Here is a 19,308-nt window from a genome sequence, read left to right as displayed (position 1 = left end):
TTTAAATTGTGGAGATGGCTGCACAACTCTGAGTGTGTTTAAAAGCCATAAACTGCATACTTTAACTGAGAAAACTGTATGATATATAAATGAGAACGTATGAGAGACTGCTATATATCCACTCTTAATAGCTAAATTTAAATGATGGGCAAACCCCAAGTGTGGGTGAAAGCACGGAACAAAAGAACACTCACACTGTTGAAGGAACGTGAAACCATGCGGCCACCTTGTTTGAGTAATAAACCACAAGAAATGAAAACACAGAAAGGCACAAACACAAATCTCCATAACAACTTCATTCATAGTAACCAAAAATGGAAAACTGTTCAGATTTCTACCACTGGCAACCACACTGTGGTATGTACATGCAATAGATACTACTTGGCTAAACAATGAGAGGAAACTATTGCTGCATAAGACATGGAGAAGTCTCTAAAATATCACAGTGACTGAAGGAAGCCAAGCAGTACATGCTAGAAGAGTACATCTGCCCGAAATCCTACAGCAGGGAAACTAACTTCTGGCTACAGAATCCAGAGCAGAGGCTGCTCCAGGGTGGGGGCTGGGGAGAAGGAAGCTGCTTCAAAGGGGCAGGTGGTACTCTGAAAGGTTATAAAACCCCTAGATTTTGAGACAGTGTCTCACACTGTACCCCAGGCTGTCTGGAAGTAGTTACATAGCCTGATCTGGCCTTGAACTCTCAGTGATGCCCCTGTCTCAGTCTCCCAAGTGCTAGTGTTACAGACATGAGCCCCCACACCTGATTTAAGCCACACATTTACAAAGCTGGTTTTAAAAAACAATCCCATCATGTAAGCCTCTAGAAGCCCATAGCTTCAGAACGGTCTTAACCGAAGAGCTGGGTGTACTGACTCATGCCAATGATCTCAGCACTAGGGAGGCAGACACACAAAGACTATGGCAAGTTGAAGGCCAGCCTGAGCTACAGACACACGGTGAGATGAGAGCAGGTTGGAGATGAAAGGGAAAAACCAAACCAACCAACCAAACAATAAAGGCCAGTAAGAATGGCGAAAGAGCAGAGAAGGGAAATGTCTCTAAGTGCTTCTTCTCTAGCCTGGTTATGAGTCTAACCCTGAATAGTTCTTACCAGCTTGTTCTCACTCAAGAAAAATGTCAGTAAAAGGAGGGAAATGGTTAGGACTCATCTGAACCTAAGAGAAACTGAACCTGGGGATCCTATTATCACCTACAGAATATCCTGGTCAGCCTAAGGACAAGGTCAGCTAGTCTGGAGACGTCTGCACCAGCTCTGGTGTGTAGGCACTGCCACCTCCCTTCTGGTTTACAAACTAAGTTTAGCTCACAGACCAGCTGCCCAAGTTTATAGAATTACTAAACATGTTCTATAGCTAATAGTTTGGGGAGAGGCTTGATTCAAATCAGCAAAATTTGTGCCTGGTCTAGTGACATAGTTATAGAAGACATGTTTTATTTAACTTTAGAGTATCTCAGTAACTCACCTATCAGAGTGACAGGCGCACAGGCTCAGATTCGGAATTTAGTCAATTCCCACATGAAGTGAAACACGATGCCAGTAACACAAATCTTGGCAAGGGACTTGCATGTTCACACAGGAGTTAAAGTATGGAGCTACTCAGTAAAAACTCACACTAAACTAGGCATGGTTATACACATCTTTAATCCCGGAACTCTGGAGGCAGAGGCAGGTGGATCTCTGTGAGTTCAAGACCAGCATGATCAATAGAGTGAGTTCCACACCAGCTCAGGCTAAAAAGTGAGATTTTGTAATTGCAAGGTGAGGTAGCTGTGGCTTGTTATGCTTCTAATCTTTCAGCATTCACCCCAATACCTGGCTCCAGGTTTGTTTTTATTAATAAGACCTTTTTAAGATTCGTGCTACATCTGGTGCTCAACGTTCGTGGTATGAATTCACAAAAAAGCCACTTGCCTGTGGCCTTGTGGGCCCCAGCTCAGATCTGAGCTACACGTTGCCAGTTGTGGTGGTGCACGCCAGTAGGATTTACTGAAGGAGGATCCCGAGTTTGAAGCCGGCCTTGGAGGCTTTCTAAGGAGAAGCTGCGGCCAGGGCTGATCCACAAACGGAGGTGGTGGGACCATGGAGGCAGTGGCTGCTGCTCCGAGTTGCTGGCTGCTTATCATTGTGTTGGTGACTGTGGTGATGCTGCTACCTGGGACGAAGGGTTTACTGCTGCTTGTTCAGAGAAGAATTGCCAGGATTATCGTGTTACAAGAAAGCGTCGGCAATGGTCAGTTTGGAAAAGTTTGGCAAGACAAATGGTGGGGAGAGATTGCTGTGAAGATATTTTCTTCTAGGGAAGAATGTTCATGGTTCCCAGAGGCAGACATTTATCAGACTGTGATTGCTCCAAACCACAGAGGCGCGCGCGCGCGCGCGCGCACACACACACACACAAAAAAAAAAAAAAAAAAAAAAAAAAAAAAAATTCTGCAGGGAACCATGACTACGCCTAATAGCAACTTTGAAATCTTCAAAAGGATGACAGGACCCCACAACAATGATTCCACACAGACTATGATAAAGCCATTAAGCTGATCAACACCACAGAAAAATCTGCTTTGGACTACAAACTGCTCAGGACAATTTCAAGATGGCTAGCTGAGATGATCCAAATTCAGACTACCCGAGCAAGGACTTCAGACAGCCCTTCACTTCCCCATTATGCAGAGACTGGACAAATGATACAGCTAAATCTCTCAGAACTTGACAATTAACTCAAATATTTTCTTTTCAGGATTCCCCATAGATGCCTTTGCCCCCCAGAAAGCAGGAATTAATTTTAAGAAAACGACACCCACATTCCCAAGATGTGGGATGGGAGGTTTTTCGTTGTTTAATGAGTTATGGATACTGTCATTGTTTATGATGGTTGATTACAAGTTGTTAATTGTTAATGGTCAGGAAAAAAGCTGAACAAGGAGATTAGATTTAGAGTTTTTGTTTTAAAAAAAGAAAAAGAAAAAAGAGAATATAGATATGAGGTAGATCATTGAATCTACTCTGAGAAAAAAGATAAGGAAATAATAGGATAAATGGGTAGATCATTGAGTCTACTCTAAAAAGAAAAAGGAACTACTGTTTTAAATAGGATAAGTAATGAAAATTGTTTATCTGAATTTGTCAAATGTTAATGGACTGGACATTGTTAATACATATAATGGAGTTTTTTGTCTGAATCTGTCAAATATTAATGGACTAGACATCGTTAATGTAATTCTTGACTGTATATATTGTGTATACTTATTGGATATAGTTTTTCTTGTATTAGTTATAAGCTTTTTTAAATTTTAGACAAAAAAGTGGAAATGTGGTGATATTGTGTTCCCCAATATATTGCACCCTAATAAACTTATCTGGGGTAAGAGAACAGAACAGCCACTAGATAGACATAGAGGCCAGAAAATGGAGGCACACACACCTTTAATCCTAACATTCTGGAGGTAGAGATCCATCCAGATCTCTGTGAGTTCAAATCCACACTGGAAACAGCCAGGCATGGTGACACATGCATTTAATCCCAGGAAGTGATGGCAGGAAGCAGAAAGGTATAAAAAGTGTGAAAACCAGGAACTAGGGTCGGTTAAGCTTTTAGGCTTTCAGCAACAGTTCAGCTGAGATTCATTCCAGATGTGGCCTCAGAGGCTTCCAGTTTGAGGAAATAGGTTCAGATGAGGAACTTGCAACGTGAGGTGGCTGTGGCTTGTTCTGTTTCTTTGATCATTCAGCATTCACCCCAATACCTGGCTCTGAGTTTTTCTTTATTAATAAGACCTTCTAAGATCCGTGCTACAACAGAATGTGTCCATTTGGCCCTGTGTTTCATACTGGTCTACTGTGAAATCTTACCTCATGGTTGTTGTTTAATTTGATAAAAATAATTATAGATTGTGGTAGGCATAAACTGGACCCCCATATATCATGCCTGTGACTATATTATACTATATGACAAGAAGGACTTTGAAAATGGAATGAAAACTACTCACTAGCCCCCTTAAGACAGGAAGATTATCATTGAATACAAGAGTGATCCCAAGGCACTCAGAAGGGCCATTAAAGAAGAAACGGAAAATGAGATGCTCAGGAAAGGGGGACAGCCTGGTAACCAGTTCTGAAACACGAGAGATCTGCACAAGAATGAGACAGGGCTCCATGAGCCCACAGCTGGACTCCTGAGTGGAAGGAAAAGAGGTTTCCATGAGAAGAAATCTGAAAGAGATGAATCAGTAGTTAAGGGCATGTAATGTTTTTCCAGTGGACTAGAGCTCGATTCCCAGAGCATATGTCAGGCAAGTTATAACCAGCTGTAACTCCAAGGAGATCTAATGATGCCTCTGGCCTCCCTGGGTAACTCACATGCACATACCCACACAGACACGTAATTAAAAATAACAAAACCAAACTCCACTGGTATAATAAAACCAAACTCCACTGATAACAAAAAGCCTCACATTTATCTGACACCTCCTCAATATGATCAACAGAAAATGCTTCCTAGTAGACTTTTAGTATTCTTCAGAAGTGCAAAATGGTAGCATTAGCACTCCATCTAGTGGCCAAGGAGAGAAGTGTTTCAAGGCAGTCCTGACAACACCAGCTGTAGGCACTTCAGAGCCCAGGGAGGCCACATCTGCATCTATCCCACTAGGAAAGCTTCCCCTCAGGAGACACCTGTAATTGCCACTCCCTCACCTGGGCAGCCCTGCTGCTCCTTCACCTCCCCCAAACTATCGCCCTTTACCCCCTAGAGCAGTCAGTGAGTCACCTAAGCAGCAGGGTACTATTTTCTAACACAGACATACTGCATTAGTACTGCACGTATCTGAAAATCACTTGGCTAGCACACAGTCCTAACACACAGTATCCCCCGGGACACAAGGAAGAACACAGGAAGGAGTGTTTGAGGGTCTCGGAGCAGAGAGAACACAGTAGATCTCACTGGGACCTGAGTTCTGAACACCAGGTTGTACCCAGTGAGGGTCAGAACAAAGCAGAGTGGCTGCACACCAGTCTCCATCTCTCCCAGGCTGGCTGGGTCCAGACCGGAATCGCTGCAGGACACAGGACTATGATCGTAGAATCTTGTTGGAGGAGACTGTAACTGAACTAGGTGCTAAAAAAGGAAATGTAATTATGTAATTGTGCAAAGAAAGGGCATTTGTGGAAATACTTAGTGTCCGCTAAGTCACCCGCAGTTTGCCAGACCCTTCTTTCCTCATGTCACACTAGAAGCCTAATCGCCGTCTTACCTTCTGTTAGCCTAATGCCACTTCTAGTCCATCCCCTCTTCTAAGAGGATGCACATGCTGGGGGCATGCTGAGACTCTGCAAAGGGCAGCCAGACGATGAGTCTGCAGCGGCGTACCTGCTGGTCACTTCTGTCATGCACTGCTTTGGAAAGTGGCCACTGGAGGTTTCTCATGATCTCCTCCCTTGCAGCCACACTAACCCCTAAGAGTTACTCCTCCACAGGCCTTGGTCCTGGACCCACCGCAGTCTTAGACCTTCCTTTAATAGGCTGACAACACCAAATGGATGCATTTCATTTTTTTACGTGTGTTAGTGGCTGTTTTAAAATTTTAACTTAGGATCAACTTTCTCCAAAAGACCCAGGAGATGAGAGCCAGGCTGATCTTTAATTATTCTGTCTTCATCTTTTGTTTTCTGGGATATAAAATTTTCTCTTGTCCAAAAGAAAGGTCCTTTTAATCAGAGACTGTTATAGTCTGAAACCTGGTGCCCAAGAGACCCCACAAAATGGGAATTTGGTGACCCTAGAAGCCACACACACATGGGCACAGCCAATGAAAAACTGATAAGTGACCCTGGGCAGTTAAGAGAAGCCAGACCAGTGATTAACAGAGGCCATCTCAGCTCACTTAAAATTAGGAAAAATTAGAATAAAAACAATACTTTTTACTTATAAATTAAGACATCTTTTTATATTACTTGAAAAGATAGAAATTAAGGCATTCTTTCCAGGAAAACTTGGCAGCATCTACCACAAATTACAATGTGCACGCCCCTTTGAGCTAAAAAAAAAAATGCCATTTTCGGCATTTAAACCTGTGGAAAGACATATATCTACACTAGTGTAGTAGTGTAGTCAACACTAGTGTATACCTAGGTTCAATGTCACAATGATTCTGAATAGAAAAGGAAATAAAAATGTCTTATCAGATCAGTTATGCTATTTCCTGCATCTCTAATACAAAGGGCATTTTTTTTTTTTTTTTTTTTGGGAGACTGGGTCTTACACAGCCCACACTGCCTCAAACAACTCTTCCTATGTAGCAGAGGATGACCTTGAACTCTGATCTTCCTCCTGCCTCTACCCACCTACTCCCTAACTCATATCCCCAGCTGGGAGTGCTGGGATTGGTATCAAACTTGGGGGTTACAGCCTGTGCCCCAAATCAGGTCTTGCTACCCAAACTCAAATAAGCCAATTAAAAGAGATGACTTAACAGCAGAAAGCAGATTTATTCAAAGTCCAAACATATTTTTCTAAAGCAACTGATGCCAGCAAGTTAAAGGGGAAAGAGGAAAATGACTCCAGCAGTTGCTGGGAATGTCCATCTTTACCTTCCACTGCAGTCAGCTCACTGCGAGGGGCAGACACCCCCAAAGTGTGTCTTAATCCCTTCATGATCACCATTTTTCTGCTTCCCACTATGAATCTAGCTTTCAATTGGCTTATTGAGTTCACATGGCCAGGCTTGACTTGGGGCACAGGTATGACTCCCAAGTTAAATAACAGGATTAAAGACATGCACATGGCCCCACTTTTTACTGCACTAGGGGTCAATCTAGAGTTCTGTGCATGCTAGGCAAATACTCCACCAACTGAGAGAGAACCTCTGTCATACCAAGTATTATTTTATATTTGTTAAGGACAATGGGACAAGGTCTGGAGTCATGGCTCAGTGTTAAGGACACATGTTGTTCTTGCAGAGGACCTCGACTGTTTCCAGCATCCACATGGTAACTCACAACCATCCATAGCTCCAGTTTCAGGGGTCCAGTGGCCTCTTCTGACCTCTGTGGGCACTGTATACACATGTTGAACCTAAATACTCATATACATAAAATAAATACATGTATTAAAAATAAAATTTCAAAAAGTTATTTTAAAAAAGTGGGATAAACATGTTAAGATTGCTCCAGTATATAGTCAACTAAAGGTCTACATGTATTCTAACATAAAGTTGGGCAGAATCATTAGACATATGAAATGATCAGAGTTTAGTATTTTAAGGTAAAACAGCCTTATTTTGAAAATCTGAAGCCTGAAATTCTTTTACTTTCTCTCTCTCTCTCTCTCTCTCTCTCTCTCTCTCTCTCTCTCTCAAAAGAGAGAGAGAGAGAGAGAGAGGGTTAACAAGAAAATCAAGTAATACATAGGGCCTCATATAGTCCAGGCTGACTTTGTACTCCCTCTGCAACCAAGGATGAACTTGAACTGATCCTCCTGCCTCTACCTCCCCAGTGCAGGGTTAAAGGTGTACACACACTTGGTTTATGTGGTAATCTACTCAGGGTTTCATGAATAGTAGGCAAACACTCCATCAACTAAGCTACATCCCCAGTCCCTAAACCTGGACTTTGGAGCCTCTCAGATTTCAGAGTTTCATATTTGAGATGCTCATCCAGTAAGTTGATGCAAGTATCTCCAAATCTGAAAACATTTCTTGCCTCAAGCATTTTGAGTGTAGGATAATCACTTGCATGTGAAGTTCACAGCACTAAAGCTTCCACTTCCACAGACACCCAGTAATGTCCCAGAGAGCCTCTTTTTATAACCTCTTTTAAAAAATCTTATTTTTGTTGTTGGTTTTTCGGCAAGGTCTTCCTATGTAGCCTATGATAGCCTAGAGTCTCAGTCCCAAGCACAGGGACTACATGAGCCACTCCTCCTTCACTTTATCTAACAAATGGAACCCATCTGTTCTCCCTATTCCATCTCCTTATCCTGAGGTATGAGAAACTTCAGCAGTAAATTTCTGTCTTTGGTAACAGAAAATCTGAAAAAGGTCTCCGAAATAGGAAATTTCCTGAATCCTACATCATAAAGGAGTCACCTTGCGATTTTAGAAAACTAAGAGAAATCTAAAAGAAAACAGTAATGCTGAGTTCAGAGTGACGAAGGCATATGAATGCTGGTTCCTGGACAACTTCCAGGAATGCACCAGTCCTGAGCAGGAAGCTGACTGTGAGGGAGGCTAGGTAGAGGCAGGAATATCAACATTACACTTTCTGATCTATTTTTTTTTTTTTTCTTCAGAGCTGAGGACCGAACCCAGGGCCTTATGCTTGCTAGGCAAGCGCTCTACCACTGAGCTAAATCCCCAACCCCTTTTCTGATCTATTTTGCTGTAAACCCAAACTGGCCTAGAACAAATGTGGGTGTTATAATTTGAAATCTATGTGATCATTGTCCCAGTTCCTGTCTCACAGCTTCTACCCCCTAACATCACTAATGTTAATGAATATTAATCTTTCATTGTTTATATGATCTGTTCTGATTAAGTTTCTGCTAGGGACTGTCTTTATGGTGGGTACCTGGTTAGCACAGAAGGATCTACTGAGAATTTGAGGCTAAAACTTCCACCCTACTCACACACCTCCAAAAACAGAAGTACTGATGATTCAGCCCTACACAACCCAACAAGGGAGTTGGATGAGCCTTCAGGTGTTGTAATAGACAGAGAAGGTTGTGCCCCACAGAGGGGAAGAGGGCTTCAGGCACAAGCACCCTATGTGCATTTCTACTTGGTTGTTCCTGAGAAGCAACTTTGTAACAAACCAGGGAAGTGAGACGAGTCCTGACAGACAGGGGAGTGAGGAGAGTCCTGACAGACCAGGGGAGTGAGGAGAGTCCTGACAGACCAGGGGAGTGAGGAGAGTCCTGACAGACAGGGGAGGTGAGGAGAGTCCTGACAGACCAGGGGAGTGAGGAGAGTCCTGACAGACCAGGGGAGTGAGGAGAGTTCTTCCTTGAATAATGTGAGCTATTCAAACAACCATCAACTCAAGAGGGACTAATGGAAGCTCTATTCATAGCTGGTGATGCAGAAGTGGTAGAGGCCTGGACCTATGACTGTCATCTCAAGTCAATACAGACCTGAAGGACGGAGCCCCTCCCTTGTGGGATCTGACACAAGTCCAGGTAGCGTGTCATAACTGAACTGATGGACATCCAGCTGGTGCTGAGTGAACTGGAGACTTTCCCGGTAAGGAGAAGACCCCACACATCTGAGATCACAAGTCTGTGAGTACAGACAGTTCAACGTGTTTTCCCAAACAGACGGTCTGGTCATCTCTGAAAACCAACCAGCTTGGCCATTCAACACTCCACTCTTTAGTGTCCTTCCCCCATTCCTCTGCCTGACTTCCAGACCCAGACACACTCAAGCTTCTTCCCCCTCCATCTGCTTACCTAGGTTCGCCTTCAGCATAGAGCTTTTAATTCACAGCCCAGTACAGACAACCCCCCTATTTTAGTAGCCAGTCTCACCCTGAACTTGTCTACCCACTCACCTGTACCTCTACAGCAAGTCTAGTAAGTATGTGAAATTAGATTCCACACATCTCAATAGAAAGTCCTGACTCTGTTCCAAATCATTCCAGCTACCACCTCCAATCCTCTAAAGCCTTCCCAATCTCAGCCAATGCCATCTTCCTGTATCCACAGAGTCAGGGTTCAGTTCCCAGCCTACATCAACCCCATACATGTACACAGAAAGCTACACACACACAAACACACAAGTATTTTTTTTAAATCTTGAACTGGTCAGTCGCACTACCACATGGCTACCATCCTAGTCTGATCTGAACATCCAACAGCTCCCCAACACTGTCAGCTTCCGCACTAACCTCAGTCTCCAAGCACAATTCCATGTCATTCCCACTGTGCACCCTGACCTACTGCCCTCAACTCCACCTAAACTTCCCTTTGATGGCTGGATTGTCATCAAACCCCACAAGCTTGTATTCCTAACTAACAAAACCTGGAGACAGGATATTTAAAGAAGTAACTGAGGTAAGGAAAGTCATTGCTAAAGGCTTAACTCAACATGACTGATAAGCTTTTAAGAGAAAATGAGGACAGAAACATCAACAGAGGGGATGCCATGAGAGCATAGGAAGATGATGGCCACATAGAGGCCAAGGATGTCTCAAAAGAAACAAGCCGCAGATACCTGAGGTATACAGCTTCCGGAGCTGTGAGAAAATAAGCTCCTGCAATGCAGGTCTATGTTAATAGCAACATTAGCTAACAATACACAGTGCTCGGTCACACTCTCCATATCTCCTGCACATCCAAGGCACACCCCTGCCTTAGGCTTTTACACTCACCTTCCTTCTACACAGGATCAGCATTTCAGCTATTTTGCAGTTGTAGGTGAGGCTTAAAGATATTAACATACTTGCCTCCATAGAAGGCTGAGAAAAGATGAAAACTAAATATTATCAAATTCTATCACCAAGCAAAGCATTAAAACTAGATTTCTGCCAATCTTAGAAAACTGCAGGAAAAAAATAAAGGGCAACTACTTACTTTTCAACCCAGAGGACGGAAACCAGCTTTGCCCCTGTCTTCTGGGCTTTGTCCCAGGTGCTCTGATATCCATCTTTGAAGATCACATGGGTCACTTGTTTGTTGAAAGTTTTTGAAACCTGTAGACAAAATCCAAAAACCAAATGCTCACTGGTATCTATTCATAATTTCTTAAAATAATTAAAAAGAACACTGCTCAAAAATTGTCAAAATGCAATGATCAAAACCCTTACCCCAGAATTTCACTTCTCAGAATGCACCAGGAAACAAAACTGTGATGAATGTGGAATGATGCTTTTGCATGGCATGGTGGTATGCAACTTTAATCCCAGCACCCAGCACTTAGGAGGCAGAAGCAGGAGGATCTCTATGAGTTTAATGTCAGCCTGGTTCACATAGAGAGTTCTAGGACAGCCAGAGCTACATAGTGAGACTTTGTCTCAACCTCTCCCCACCAAAATACATCTGCTGCAGTCAGAATGAGGATTAGTATTCATGTCACCCTTACCCCAATAAAGCTTCGGCTCCTGTCACCCTTACCTCAATAAAGCTTCGGCTCCTGTCACCCTGACTCCCACAATAAAGCTTCCAAGCACAGAACCGAGTAGCAACCTTCAAGATAAAGAGAACGGAAGAGAACAAACCAGGAGGAGTCCCCGAGGATAAAGGGGCAGGAAAAGAAAAATGGACAGGAGGAGGCACCACCTGTAAATCAGCTGGAAAGACTGGCAGACACAAGGATACTTCAATCCCTCTTCATCCTTGAACCTCCGCACGAGCTGTGGCATGCGTGCACACACATAGGCACGCACACCTTAAACTCTTTTTTAAAACTTGCCATATTGGACTGAGGGTATAGCGCAGTTGGTAGCGTGCTTGCCTAGCAAACACAAAGAACTGGGTTCTATCCTCCCACCATTTTCAAAAACCAGGTATGGCAGTAAACACCTGTAGTCCTAGTGCTTTGGTTGAGACAGGAGAACCATACATTCAAGGCCATCTTCTGCTACACAACCAGTTCTAGACCAGTCTGAGTACATGAGACCCTGTCTCGATAAGTAAGGAAATTAATAAATAAACAAATGAAAATCCCTCTCCATGAAAGAGAAACAATGTAATGTGGAGGAAACAAACAGCAAGGAGAATACATATCTAATTAAAATTAAAATCAGAATTTTGAGATGATGCAGTATTTATATATGATCAGATATTTCAAAGGGGTCAAGACCTAGAGTTACTACAAATTTAAGAATGGAAAAAAAAAAAATTCCATAGAAATAGTAGACAGCCAAGGAAAGAAAATCTCCCCAGCAACAGAGCACACAGAAAATAGGTAACAGGGTAAGACAGGACCATAAAAAGCACAGATCATGATCCTGAATCCAAGTTATGGAGTTAAAACATAAACAAATTGGGGAGATGAAGCAGAAACTATAAAAGGAAATTATTATAAAAGGAGCAAGGAAAACATTCTCAAATTCAAGGACACGCATTCTGGATCAAAAGAACTCTTCAAAGGCATAGCACAAGTGTGAACAAAGGGCCACACCAATCACATATCCTAGTTAGGGCTACTAACTATTGCTGTTATGAAACAAAGCACCATGACCAAAGCAACTTGGGGAGGAAAGGGTTTGTCTTCCCTCCCCTCACACCAGAGACAGGGTTTCTCTGTATAGTCCTGGCTGTCCTGGAACTCACTCTGTAGACCAGGCTGGCCTCAAACTCAGAGATGCGCCTGCCTCTGCCTCCTGAGTGCTGGGATTAAAGGTGTGCGCCACTGCCCAGCCGGTTTGTTTTATGCTTCATCATTGTCCATCACTGAAGGAAGTCAGGATAGGAACTCAAACAGGGCAGGAACCTGGAGGCAGGAGTTGATGCAGAGGCCATGGAGGAGTGCTGCTTACTGGCTTGCTCAGCCTGCTTTCTTATAGAACCCAGTACCTCCCACAAAGGCTGGGCCCTCCTCCATCAATCACTAAGTAAGAAAATACTCTACCGGCTTGCTTACAGGCTGATCTTATGGAGGCATTTTCTAATTGAGGTTCCCTCCTCTCAGATGACTTTAGCTTGTGTCAAGCTGACATAAAACTAGCCAGTACACATGCCATCATGGAATTAAGAGACTATCTGGAATAAAGACAAATTTGAAAGGGTGGAAATGGGTGAGAAGATGGAGATAAGCCCAACTTCAAGCAATGTAGACCAATTTCTAAATGGTCTTATTAAACAAAAAACACAGAGCCAAATATAGGGGTGAACGCCTTAGAGAGATCAGGGAAATGGGGAAAGCCACCAGCCAACCTTACCTCACCAACTCTGCAGCTTCAAAATGCGAGCTACTTCCTGTCTTACCCATGACTTTATTGCCTTGCTGTTCTGCCCTCTCACTGGCTATCTTAGCCCAGTTTCCTTGTCACTGTCTGTCTGTACAGACCTCCAGGTCTCTATGGTTGATACTGGGATTAAAGGCCTGTATCACCACGCTTGGCTGTTCCCTAGTATGGCCTTGAACACACAGAGACCCTGCCTGATAGGCAATCAAATTAAGGGCGTGTGCTGCCTGACTTGTTTACTTAAAATGGCTGGCCTTTTCCCCTGATTTCCAGACAAGCTTTATTAAAGCACAAATAAAATATCACCACAAAGCAATGAGAAATAACAACTAGCTCAGACACTATCAACAGCAATCTGAAGTCAGACAGTAATGTAGGAGCTGGACATGGTGGCACAAGTCTGTAACCCTAGTACTTGAGAGACTGAGGTAGGAGGGTCATCACTATGAGATTGAGGACAGCGGTACAGTGAGACTTTGTGTCAAAAAGGTAGTGAAGACATTCCTTCAAGGAAAAAGAGTGCATGCTAACAGTTTACAATCAGCTAAAATACTCATCAAGTAGATTCATAGAGCCATGTCAAAAATAGGCTTTTTGGGACTGGGGAGATGGCTCAGTCAGTGACATGACTGCTTTGCAAGCGCTGATGTCCTCAGTTTGTGTTGTGGAATATTATTTTAAGATGTGTTACATTTGTTTATGTTGTGGAACACTTAACTGTGTCAAGCTGTGATACTTTGCCTGTCTAAAATATCTGATTGGTCAATAAAGAGCTAAATGGCCGACAGCTGGGCAGACAGCAAGAACAAATGGGAAGAGAAATCTGGGAAAAAGAGGAGAAGCAAGAGGAGGAGGACATCAGGGGCCAGCTACACAGCGAGCCACAGAGAAAAGAAAGGTATACAGAATAGAGAAAGATAAAAGCCCAGAGGCAAAAGATAGATGGGATAATTTAAGTTAAAAAAAAAAAAAGCTGGCAAGAAACAAGCCAAGCTAAGAGTGGACATTCATAAGTAATAATAAGCCTCCACGTGTGTATTTATTTGGGAGCTAGATGGTGGGCTCCCTAAAAGAGTAAAAGTGCCAAAAGAATAAAAACAAAACAAAACAAAACCCCAAGTTTGATTCCCTGAACCTGTGTAAGAAGTCAGATATGGCGGTACATCCCAGCACGGGGGAGGCTTGAACCTATGGTCTTAAGCAAGCTAGGCAGATGTTCTACTACTAAATTTTATACCTAGATCCCCGACCCTTTCTAGTTTTAAATTGTGATACAGGACCCTATAAGGTATCTTCAAGTTGGTTATCTGCCTCATTCTCTCAAGTAGCTGGGATACTGTCCTACACCATTGAGCCAGGCTCATGGGTGTGTATGCCTAGATAGGGTTTTGTACTATCTGTAGATTCAGGCATCTTGTGGGGGTCTTGGGCGTTATCCTCCCTGGAAAGCACTGTACACTGGAAATACAAAAGCAAATTAAAAAAGGAAGAGATTAAAAACACAACATCTGGGGCCTGGTGACATGGTTCAGTGGGTAAAGGGAGGCGCTTGCACCACCAAGCCTCATGACCTACGTGTGTTCCGCGGGCCCTGCATGGTAGGAGACGGCCTCAAGTTGTCTTCTGATCACACATATGCCATGTGCTCTTGTCCTCCACCCACACATTTAAAAACTTTTTTAAATGATTACCTTTCCAAAACAGAAGAGAGACTGGGGACCTAGCTCAGCAACAGTGTACTAGCATATGTAAGGCTAAGAATTCTATCCCAGCACAAAAGGTATAAAGCAAAGGACAACTGGCCTCTCTCGGGTTTCGCTGCAAATGTCACAGCCCTGTATAGTAGTAGCTTCACACAGTGCACAGGCATTCCTTTTGTGCACAGTCGTTCTCAAGGCAATCAGAAGGAGGCCAGCCTAGCACCTGGGGACACTCTCACCAAGGCTTTCATCAAGTTGTCAGACAATAAGCAGCACCTGTAAGCCTTAGACCAGAGGAGGATCTGGTAAAATCCCACACCTTGGACTGGGCTGCCACGGACTACATCTAGACAGAGGCATGAACCAGAATTTACACATGGACCCTCCTAAAACAGAACTCCACTTGGTGCTGTGTAACAAAACATGCTGTGCTCTTCAATGAAAAATACGTTGACCTTCCATACAGGAAGTCCCTGGTTTATCACAGTTTTACTTAGGATTGTTTTACTTTGAGGTAGTAGAAGAGTGATACATTGTCAGGAGATATGGTACTTTGTTAAGCTGGCTATGAACTGTAGGAGAGGCATCACATCTCATGATGCAAAGAATAGCAATTCTCAGCCAGTCCCAAGAGCCACTGCTCCACACACACAGAGTTAGTTGCTAAGCTATAACGCTGTGCAGAAACGCATTTTCAATTCACAGGATTTTCTTTTCTTACAACGGGTATAATAGGCTTGAACTCCATTGTAAGTGGCAGCGCATCTGTGCAGATTCCTCTACTCTAAGCCTTTGACCTTACTTCACGTGGACTAGGGTGGCGAAGCAAGGCAGGTACTGCTCTAATACCCATGCTTACCCTGCCCTGAGTTAGCCTGTCACTCACTTCACCCAGCCTGTCAGTGAGCATCTCCTGAAGACCAGTAAGTAAGTAAGCACACTTTGCTCAAAGCAAAACTCCCTGCCTGAGCAGTCTGTGTTCACTGTCTCCATTTCCTCCTAAGCCAGGACTCTCAGACTCACCTCGGACCCCTTTACCTCTATAATGGGATGTGAACTAAGACAAGCACCTCACGGTTTTCAAACCTCAAGTATATCTTACCTTTCCTCAAGGCTTTGCTGTTCTGAATCTCCATCTTTTTTTGTTTTTGAAACAGGGTTTCTCTGTGTAGCTCTGGCTGTCCTGGAACTCACTGTGTAGACCAGGCTGGCCTTGAACCAGAAATCCACCTGCCTCTGCCTCACAAATGCTGGGGTTAAAGGAGTACATCACCATCGCCTGGCTGAATCCCCATCTTTTAAATTCTTCCATATTTGCTTTCACATTCTCCTGATATATTCTTTGCTCTCTCTTGTTCCTGGGTGGGTGGTCAGGCCATCACTGGTCCTTAAATATTCAAAAGGCCACCACGTCCTTCAGCACTACTCAAACTAGAATCTGAGTAAAGCTAATATCCTCTCCTGACCCCAGAGATCTTGACCACCATGTCACAATCTAGAGCTGTGACTGCCTCAAGCTCCAAATACAGATAGTCAAATGCCTATGAGATGTTTCCAATACACCTAAGGTCACAGCCTTCCCTTAGAAGGCTGCTCATTCTCTTGTATCTTTATTCTTTTGACTCCAAGCACCAGTCCTTACAAGACCAATGCCAGACTCATGTTTCCTCTTAGATTCCTCCTCATACAATGCCTCCAAGATTATCTGCTCTGTAAGTACTACTGCCCAACTCCTATTTGGGTTCTTTTGTCTCCCACCATTACCCACTGCCATAGCCTTCATGTTCTAAGGAATAGCTGCCCTAACAAGAAAATGCCAGCGGGCTATCAATCATTCTGATATTAATTTCTTACCTTTGCCCCCATATCCTCAAGTTGTTTGGTAAATGTCTTTGAATAATTCTCTGTCCCGTTGGAAGACCATACTTCAACATAGGCCACAATATCTGAAAATAAGCAAGACATTAACAGGAAATATACACTGGAAATTGCAATACCCTCCTGCTCAATAGGTTTTTCTCCTGTTCTATTTATGTTAGAAAATAAATGAAAATTTCTATCAGGAATCCATTCAAAAAATTATCACTGCTATTTTGGTGGTACTTAAAATCTTCCTAATCTGGGCTTAAATATCCTGGATTATGCTTTCTGTAAATAAACAGCAATTATTACAGGCTTTCTAGGTCAGATTATCTCCCAACACCACAATTTCATGGCCATAGCATAGACAGTGGGTTAACAAGCCAATATAGATTTTATCTAATAAAATTTTGTTTATGGAGCTGGGCATATCTGCACATGCCTGTAAACTTAGCATTTAGGGATTAGGCAAGAGGATCAAGAGTTCTAGGCCAGCCTCAGCTATATGGCAAGTTGGAGGCCAGCTTGGGCTGCAGGAGACCTTGTCTTAAAAAAAAAAAATGGAGAAAGAAAATAGTTTCATACAATTTTCACTTGCCATTCTTCATTTTTTTTTTTTTCACTAAATCTAAAATTTGAAGAAGGGCTGGAGATGTAGCACAAGTGGTAGAGTTGCTTATTTACCATGCACTAGGTCCTGGGTTTTAAGCCTATTACAATGTCAACAAGGCATGGAGGCCCATATCTATGATCCCAGCTCTAAGGAGGAGGACCAGAAATTCAAGGTAAGCCTCAGCTACAAAAGTAGTACTAGGCTATCAGTGGGTTAGAGACTGTCTCCAAAAACATCACCACCACCACCCCCTGCCCGTACCCCCCAGGAGTCCTACTGCTAAGTAACTTTGAGCAAAGCAAAAAGACGACCTGGTTCTGTTACAAAATACTGTGGTAATATTAGAAAAAGTCACCCCTGGTTACAGAATTGTGCAAACGGCTGGTTTGTTCTTCCAGCTCTACCCCTCCAAGTCCCTCCACACAGACCTCTTTCCTCAGAGCCTAACTCGACAAGCATCATCAGTAAACCGCAGTGCTCAGTGTGTGGAGTCACGCCTGGGAACAGATACGCTGGAGGGGCTCAACCATGAGGGCCCTTCTAAGCAAAGGAGGGACAAGCCTTGATCTTACCAGTAAAACGAATGGGGCTGCTGGCACGACAAAAAATAATTAGAGTTCCACAAGTGTCAGCTCCGAGGAGGACCCACGGAGAGGCCACTCCTGATCCGTCCCCCCACATCAATGCCCAGGCGCTAGAGGTGAGAGGCTCTCAGAAAGCTAACACAGGACCTGATCCTCTTGTCCCTCCCGCCAGCTGCCCAGGGCTCGGGACGCCCAGCGGGGGACACACAGGGGCCATGGCAGGGACACGGAGGGAGGTGAAGGACACATGGTGAAAGGGGGTGGGTGGGTGTCCGCACGGGTCGTCGGAACCCTGAGTGACGGGGCTCCGGGGTGTGAGGACACGGGGATGTGAGGAAACGGTGACCTGTGAGGACACCCCACTCTGAGGGGACCCCGGGGGCCCAGGAAGGGCTTCCGGGCACGCGTCACGCCGACCTCCCTCTCCCCCCCTCCAAGGGGCGTGTCCCCTCACCTTTCAGGAAGGCGCCCCCAACGCCTCCGGAGGCCTCCATGACCCGACCTGGCGCTGCGGGGCGCGACGCGGCGGGACCGAGCGAGCGTGCGCGGGCAGGAGGGCGGAGAGGCAGGCGCGCGCGCGCGTGTGCGTGCGCAGGCCACGCCCCCCCCGGGGGGGGCTCGGCGGGTCAGGACCCGGCGCGTGTCGGGAAGGGGCTCCTCCGGTGTCCTCCCTTCCCTCTCCGCGTGCCGCAGGCTCCTCCGTGACACACGGCAGCCGAGCCCCTGATCCCTCAGGGAGGCCCCGGAAGCGACCCGCCCTGGCTGGAGGTCGGTCCGTCCGCCGCACTGCCGCTTCGGGGCCGCGGCGTCGCTTCGCCCGGGCTGGGCCCGCGTCCTCCTCCACGTAGCGCCCGGGGACCCGGTAGGGGGAGTCCCGCAGCGTGGAGCGGGAGGCCGGCTCCTGCTGCCGCTGCCGCTGCCGCCGCCGCCGCCGGAGCCTCTGCCTGTGCCCGGGTCTTCAAACCTCCCGCCAATGAACTGCGGAGCGTGGGAGAGCCGGGGACGGGCCCGCCTCCCCGCGCAAGGGCTGCCGGGAAGGGGAGGCGGCCGTAGGCACCGGGTAGGGGTAATGGGGGGGCCGGCGGGGCGGGCAGGAGGCGGGGAGGACACCGGCCAGCAAGGTCCCCTCTCGTCCTTTAGTCGCCCTGAGGGCAGGGCGTTAAAAGCTTCTTGTTCGCGTAGACGGGGTTTTCGTTGTCTTTGCTTGCTTTTTGATACTGATTTCTATGTCTTGAGTATTTTGCCTCCGTGCGCATGGGTTGCACCACGTGCGTGCCTGGCGCCGGTGGAAGTCCGAGGAGGGCGCCAGATACCCCGCAACAGGAGTTACCCATGGTTATGAGCCACCCTGTGGGTGCCGGGGGACCAAATCCGTGTCCTCTGCCAAAGCAAATGTCCTTAACCATTGAGCTGTCTCTATAGTCCCTGGTTGGTTTTTTTTTTTTTGGAGAGAGTGTCTTGTTTTCTAGCCCATAACTGGTTTTCAGCAGTCCTCCTGCCTCAGCCTCCCCGAGTGCTGGGATTACTGACTGTGCCAGCTCACCCAGTCCTGCACCTTATTTATTAAAAGACGGGCCAAATGTATATAATACTCTTTTGCCCGTAGTTCAGTTCCCCCTTTGTTACATCATG

At 45.2% G+C, this 19,308-nt stretch overlaps 1 protein-coding gene across 2 annotated transcripts in view; it reads right to left on the bottom strand.

The window, feature by feature from the left end:
- Mcph1 (microcephalin 1) overlaps positions 1 to 18,262 on the bottom strand; it is a 206,050-nt gene extending 187,788 nt beyond the window's left edge. The window contains exons 1-3 of one of the 2 annotated variants that reach the window (XM_052751775.1): positions 18,131 to 18,262; positions 16,474 to 16,565; positions 10,584 to 10,702 (exon numbers count right to left, since the gene is read on the bottom strand). In XM_052751775.1, coding sequence (XP_052607735.1) covers positions 10,584 to 10,702; positions 16,474 to 16,565; positions 18,131 to 18,170 — 251 coding nt within the window. In that variant the 5' untranslated portion in view covers positions 18,171 to 18,262. Of the gene's footprint in view, positions 1 to 10,583; positions 10,703 to 16,473; positions 16,566 to 17,664; positions 17,942 to 18,130 lie in introns of those variants that run through there. The other variant, XM_052751774.1, reaches the window with a different exon arrangement.
- Positions 18,263 to 19,308: the final 1,046 nt, after the last annotated feature.

Source organism: Peromyscus californicus, unplaced genomic scaffold (assembly GCF_007827085.1).
Source record: "Peromyscus californicus insignis strain IS unplaced genomic scaffold, ASM782708v3 Scaffold_23__1_contigs__length_62951481, whole genome shotgun sequence".
Classification (NCBI taxonomy): domain Eukaryota; kingdom Metazoa; phylum Chordata; class Mammalia; order Rodentia; family Cricetidae; genus Peromyscus; species Peromyscus californicus.
Note: the sequence above shows the minus strand (reverse complement) of the source record. Positions and strands in the feature narration are given on the sequence as shown.